General features: G+C 33.6%; 1 protein-coding gene across 10 annotated transcripts in view; it reads right to left on the reverse strand.

Annotated features, from left to right (window-relative positions):
* The window catches only part of LOC124421970 (rap guanine nucleotide exchange factor 2-like), a 125,863-nt gene that overhangs the window by 30,354 nt on the left and 88,009 nt on the right, over positions 1 to 7,500 (reverse strand). For all 10 annotated transcript variants that reach the window (XM_046957778.1, XM_046957775.1, XM_046957776.1 and 7 more), the window contains one exon: positions 5,257 to 5,332. In XM_046957778.1, coding sequence (XP_046813734.1) covers positions 5,257 to 5,332 — 76 coding nt within the window. The remainder of the gene's footprint in view (positions 1 to 5,256; positions 5,333 to 7,500) is intronic.

Genomic DNA, 7,500 nt, shown 5'->3' on the forward strand with positions numbered 1-7,500 from the left:
GAATTTTTACACGATCGTAAACCGGGAAATGCGAATACGAAGGTTGACTTCTAACTAATATATACATATACATACATACATACATACATACATACATATATATAACTCTAAGATTTTATCTAAGGATTCTTCGCTACGATGAACGCTTCTTATTCGCATATGTTCATAAGTGATGGTTGTAACGAACATGACGAATATATTTCTGACCGTCCACTTGATAAGTTTCTTACGTATATGACGGCGTATTTAACGTTTATCCTTTGTAAAGTCGCACAAAATTTCACGATCGAACGTACAAGATTAATAATAACAATCAAATCAGTTTTAACATTTCATAATAATAATTTTAGATTATAATGATTTAATTAAACGATATTATAAAATTCATGGACTCGAATATTGACAAAATTGTCAAACTTATGTCACATATAGAAAAAGAACGACGAGCCGAGAAGCTCTTTAACTTTAACACCTCAAAAGAGAAATTCTATTCCCGTTTCAAGTTTAGATACGATAAAAGCGCATATACGTTCCACTTTTCAAAACTGTTTTCAGGAATATATTCGTGTCTCTCGTTTGTTACATTTTTCGCTAGAATAAACTATCCTTCTTCTCTATTAACGAAGGTGATCCGATGGAACGATAAGGTAAAGAAGAAACTAGGGGGTAATCAGGTTGAACGAAACGGAGGTCAAATTAAAGAGACACACGAGAGAAACGATCTTATTGTTAAAAACACGGACACAATTTTCAACGAAGGTGAATTTATACATATTTATATATATGTATATATATAAATGCATCGAGAAAGATCACGAGAACGTTTGTAAACAAAAGAAAATGAAGTATATCATCATCTTGAAGGGGGCCATCCAAGCGGAAAGTAGACGATGATGCATGCTCGATAAACGTCATCGGTTCCGAGGCTGGCCAGACGATGACGTATGCCGAGACGCCTCTGGTGTCCGTTTTGTTGGGGTCCGATAAGTTTCTCACATATATAAACTTCACGTAAGGAAATACATAACGCTGCATAGAAGGATAGATGGAACGCGAATACAACGGTTATACAATTATATATATATATATATATATATATACATGCCCGCATCCTGTGAGCGTCACTTGATGCTCTAGTATTTCTGCCTTTTTTCTTTTCTTTTCTTTTTCTTTTTTCTCTTTTTTCTTTTTTCAAGGAGATCTAAACAAAAGGAACGTCCAAAAGACGTTCAAAAGAAGAACAAGATTTCGACAATGATAACGATATAATTTGATTATAAATTATACCTATTTATTGATGTTCCTCCACCCTCATCCCCCTTGTATATGAACTATTGAAAACTACTGATTCTTGGACTTCAGATCCTCGAGCCAAAATAATTATACTCGTGAGAAACATACTCTCATAACGATAACGGTCCATTCAGATCGAGTGTCAACGTCAACAAAACTGTTTTACTATCTCGACCTTAATCGCGAGGAAGCTAAAGTCCCGATAAAATGAAAAGGCAAACAATACGATTCGCTCATTAAACTCAGATCGAATACGAAAGGCACACGCACGTACGTACACCCACATATACATACATACATATATATATATATATATATGCTGGTTCATATAAAATTCGATTCTCATTTTGTATACGATCGAAATAAAGATTATTCGACGACGACTTCTCGTTCTTACGTAACACGTCTGTTCGTATATCAATACGAAGCGATGAGACTTGAAAATACGAAATCGAAGGTACACCTTGATTTTAACAATTTGCATCGATCTCTCGACTCCTTCGTCGTTCCTTCTTTTTCTTTTTTATTCTTTTTTTTTTTTGTCTTTTCTTTTTCTTTTGTTCTCCATACATTTTCGCCTCTTCTGGGCAAACTAAACGAACGTGTCATAAATTCAATTCCTGGAGCGATATAGCTTTTGGTATAAGACATGATATCCGGGTCTGGTCCGACGCGACTACGGAAATGATTTATTCCAATTTGAAGCTTAAGTTGGAATAAACCCATTGCAGAGGTGATTCAAGAAGAGAGAGAGAGAGAGAGAGATAGTAAGGTTAAAGGTCACACGTTAAATTCATAGCAGGTCACAAAGCTGCCGGAGGGCATGCATGAACCTTTGGTGGGATATAGTAAACTGTGACAAACTGTGTCCTGTTTCTCTCTCTCTCTCTCTCTCTCTCTCTCTCTCTCTCTCTCTCTCTCTCTCTCTCTCTCTGTCTGTCTGTCTGTCTGTCTGTCTGTCTGTCTGTCTCTCTTTTTCTACATTTTTTATCTCTCTTTCGTCACAAGTAATATTCGATCTTTATATACAATACATACATATTTATTATAAATATACATATATATATATATTTTATTTCAAAGACAAATAACAGAGATTTTTTCGTATCAAATGTACGTATTTAATCCGTATAGATCATCCGCTTTTGTTCCTCTCAGTATAATTCGATGTAAATAAACTCAAAAGAATGAATATTTGGCCGTTGCAAAGATAGCCTTGATCGCTACATGTCCCGTCGCTTTAAATATAAACGAGCGACCACCGGATTGCTTTGTTGTTTTTAGAACGTGAATTTATATAAACATTTTCTTTTTATATATACATATATACAGATATTCTCTCATATATACTATGTGTTATTATTCTTTTATACATATAGGATAATAACAGTACAATGTATTTGCGTAAGTTGATTCGCTCTTTTTCCTCGGCATGATAAATCTATTCAAAGCTAAAGAAACGAAGAGGAATTTTTGTTGAACGATACCTGATGGCCGTCAAAAAATAAACAGATTTTTTTAATAAATAAGTTATCGAAACTAATAAGAGACAGACGAGAAACGTAAGGGGAGATAAGAGGAATAAAAAACGAAGACATAAGAAGTCACTTACTACTTATCTATATATATATATATGTATATATATATATATGTATGTATGTATGTATATATGTATGTATGTATGTATGTATGTATATATGTATGTACATAGGGATAATACGAGTAACATAGGAATTACGTAATACGCGGGAGTACAAACGATATCAAAGAGAAGGACTTCCGATCCTCTCTTAGATCTATTTCTCATTCTTCTCGATCATTTTCCAAGCTCATAGTTCACTATCGGAATACAACAACTTCGTCTTTGGCGCCTTCGCTATCGCAAAAAAGAAAGAGAAAAAAAAAGGAAATGCATGCATAACCAGAAGATCGACTTGCTGACTCATTCAGTCGGTCATTTTTATTGATTAGTTTGGAACGTCTTATCAATCGTGGGTTGTCACCCGATAACACGGATCTCGCCGGAACCAGGATATGAAGTTATATGATTCATTTTCTATGATGTGAGAGGCGCCTTATGCATCTGTACACATTTCATATCTACGTTCATGCATATGCAGTATGCATTTTACAAATAAATGCATATTTTTATATACACCTGCGTATGCGTGTATATATATATATATATATCGTATAAATAAACACAATGGACATTAATTTATATCTTGTTAAAACAATTCATTTTGTATCGAAGCGTATTTGTACAGACTTATCCTGTCCGCGTCACAATTAAATTGTATTATATTAAAATGAATAATACGATATTATTTACAAAACAAAATTATAACGTGTAACGTGTTTATTTATCTATTAATCGATAAATGATGATCATTGTGACGATGAATTTGTTTGAAAATTATTATTAAATGATCGAACACGTAACGAAACGGGATCTATCGTGAATCTAGAAAATTGTATTCAACGTGTAATTAATTATCGCCCTCCTGCATTAAAGCTCAGTTAAGGTCTCGATCGTCATTATTAATTTTCGATAAACTGAAATGGATTAATAAATTTAATTGTCCGCCCGACACACTAACGTAAGAGCTTTCTTCGGGCCGTCGATAATACAGTTTTCTTCTTTTCGAAGGTGGCAGCACGATATAGGGAGTAGTATGTTCATTCGATGGTTCAAGATTATAGAGAAAACTAAAGCGATTAAAGACCAGTTACAAAAAATTATTTCCACGATAATTCCCCTTAAAATTTCGAATTCGATTAAACAACGACGACGAGGCATCATAAATGTTTAAAGATATTCCGTGAATTTCAAAATCGTAATTACACTTTCACGATATTGTGCACTTTCCCTCGTTCATCTCTTTTCTATCTTCATTCAAATTGCTGAATTTCACGCGAGAGATTGAACTACGATAAAACGAAATATATTTTATTTACATTCGGAGACATATATTGACGCAATTAATGAAATCGTTTAAGCGAATAGAAAAATTTAAAAAAAAAAAAAAAAATAAATAAATAAATAAATAAACAAAAGATAAAGAAAACGAAAAGGAAAAGAAACGATTGGAAGGAAAGAAATTCGAGAAACTTTAACGTTCGTAATAGATAAAAAAATTAATGTCATTATGAAATTGTACATAAGAAGTTATACACGATATCGCATGCGAATTCTGCCAAGCTTTATTTAAATAATGATTCCTTTTAATGGTACCGTAGAAAGAGTTGAGATGGGTACACAGTTTGAAAAGCTCACAGCGAGAACAACAGGAGACAAACTATCGATTAACTGTCTCTACCGCGTAACATCTCGAGTCTGGCCGACATTGTCTTTCGATATGCGATATCGTCACTCGTGTTCCTCGTGAATGCATCGTTTCTAAGTTTCACAGGGAAACACCTGTGCATTCATATTTTTAGATATTGCCCGATGCGATCTAAAAAGTAAAGACAGACATAGAAAGAGAGAGAGAGAGAGAGAGAGGGAGAGAGAGAAAGAGAGAGAGAGAGAGAGAGAAATAAACAAAAACAAAACAAAAAAAAAAGTAAAAAAGAGCAAAAGAAAGAAAAAAGACAAAAAAAATTCTTTCATATCGAAAAGTTTCTATGTGAAGTATATAAAATACATTCGACATTCTTTTTATATAGATACCTATGTATACTCATATACATATCTATATAATTGATAATATTTTATTTCTAACGATGTAAAAAGAAAGAAATCGATTTCGAATTATTTTCAGAAGACATTTCCTTTTCGTAACTTTTAAAAATAATATCCTGGCTCGCGACCAGATAATACGCACTTATTTCCATCTCTCTCTGTCTCTCTCTTTATCTATCTATCTATCTCTATATCTTTTTTCCATTTTCCATTGGTAGAAGAAAATTGTAATCTTCATTTTTTGAAGCGCGATGAGAAAACACAAAGAATATACTTACGACGATCATCTCGGAGGGCTCCAAGACGAAACATTCGTTGGGTCTCCTGGCACTGCTGCCCGTCCGCTTTCCAAAGCTGCGACAGATAAGAAACAAAAGGAAACATTTTAATACCTCTCAATGTTCGTAAAAGTTCGCGAAATATGCAAGTACTTATTTATATATAAAAATCATAAATAAGAGAAGGATTGATAACCATCAAATCATTATCTTCGCATCTTATCGTATATGTACAATAATCGATTTTTATTTCCCTCGAAATTTAGGATTTACGAATAACACGCGAGCGATTTCGTTCGTGACGCAAAATATCTACCCTCTCTCCCCCCTCTCCGAATGGAATCGAACTGAAATGTAATTTATCGCTTCGACCATTCTCCCTCCTATATAACACACAACCTCTCCCTCCCGTCACTTACACCCCTTTGTCCCTTCTGTAATTCGATATAGTTTCGAATCTAACGAAAACAAAGGGAACGTGTTCGCGCAATCGTATAAATACGTATTGTTCGCTTCGTAACTTTTAGTGGCTCCCTTTTACCCCACGCCCCTCACGCTACCTTATCCTCCCTTTCTCTCTCTCTCTCTTTCTCTCTCTCTCTCTCTCTCTCTCTCTCTCTCTCTCTCTCTTTGTTTCTCTTTCTCTTTCTGCTTCACGGGCGATCAATTCGAATCTATACATCCGACAGATGTAGCCCATCATCGAGAAGCCACTCCTCAAATTAGCCATAAACCATGCCAGTTTTCGGTTGCCCCATCGATTTACGAAAATCTCTCGCGATTAGAGGCAAATCTGTAGGGGGTGCCTTTTTCGAGTGCCACGAACAATACCGCTACGAATATTCGCCCTCCTGAGAGAGGGAGATCCTAGAAAATGGTTCTTGCGTGCCTTTTCGAGTCATAAAGAAGGAAAGATATATATACGTAACAAAGAAAGAGAGAGAGAGAGAGAGAGAGAGAGAGAGAGAGAGAGAGAAAGAGAGAGAGAGAGAAAGAAAGTAGTGGTTAAGCCCAATGGATTTTTATTTCCCTTCTTTTTGATTCTAATGCTGACGGATCACTAATAATGCCGTGTTATAAGAGAACGTTACGTCATCACTGAGAAATATATTATTTACGTTTCGTTAAATAAAAAGGAATAAGGTAAATATAAATTGAACGCAACGATACCTTGTTATATATTGTTTCATTTTCATAGACCGATATTACATATATACTCAATAATAAAAATAATAATAATAATAATAATAATAATAATAATAATAATAATAATAATAATAATAATAATAAGAATAAGAATAATAATAATAATAATAATAATAATAATAACAATAATAATAATAATAATAATAATAATTAAACAACAAATTCTTGAATCAATGGGATTGTACTGATAATATATATAAAGAGAATGTTATTAGCAATTAAGTCGCACACACATCGCATTTTCTCGATTGCAAGGAATAGTGATAAACACTCACGATTCTAATTTCATTATGACTGGCCCTTTCGGAAACAATGGCGGAATGTTGCTAGAAACCGCAAGATATCTCCTTCGTTAAAACTCATATATATATATATATATATATATATATATGTGCATGGTGTGTATGTGTGTGTGTGTGTGTGTGCATGATGTATGTGTGTACATATTTTCATACAAGAATCGTTGACTGTAGTATAATAACGAGGCAAATACATATTGTTATTTATTCCTCGTGTAACATCGATCCGTGATGCGATATTAAAGGGTCTTTCCCGTAGCCCGTATTAAAGAGATTAACCGTGTTTACCGCTCCTCGTTATACTAAAAGTTCCTTGAGTAATTATGGAGAATTAGTAAAAACGCGTAGGTAATATTTAGACACGTGAACGTGCCCTTCGAACCGTCGTTTCGATCTCCATCATGATCAGTTTACCCCAGAACCAATTTCTTTACCAAACACGAGATCGTAGACAAACACAAGTTCTTCTTTCTTCTTTTTTTTCCTTTTCTTTTTTTTCATTTTTTTTTGTTTTCTTTTTTTTTTTTAATTATTTCATAACAAACGAGAGACATATTAATTATATCGCGATCTCATCGTAAGTTTTATATATTAGAATAATCTCCGTTCATTCGATTTATTATCATAATGTATTAGTGGTTTAAAAAAAAAATAAATAAGAACAAAACAAAACAAAATAAAATAAAAACAAAAGCTAATCATCACAGTCACAAAAAACGAATAATATATAATATTTCTT

The sequence above is a fragment of the Vespa crabro genome, chromosome 2 (genome assembly GCF_910589235.1).
Source record: "Vespa crabro chromosome 2, iyVesCrab1.2, whole genome shotgun sequence".
Lineage (NCBI taxonomy): Eukaryota > Metazoa > Arthropoda > Insecta > Hymenoptera > Vespidae > Vespa > Vespa crabro.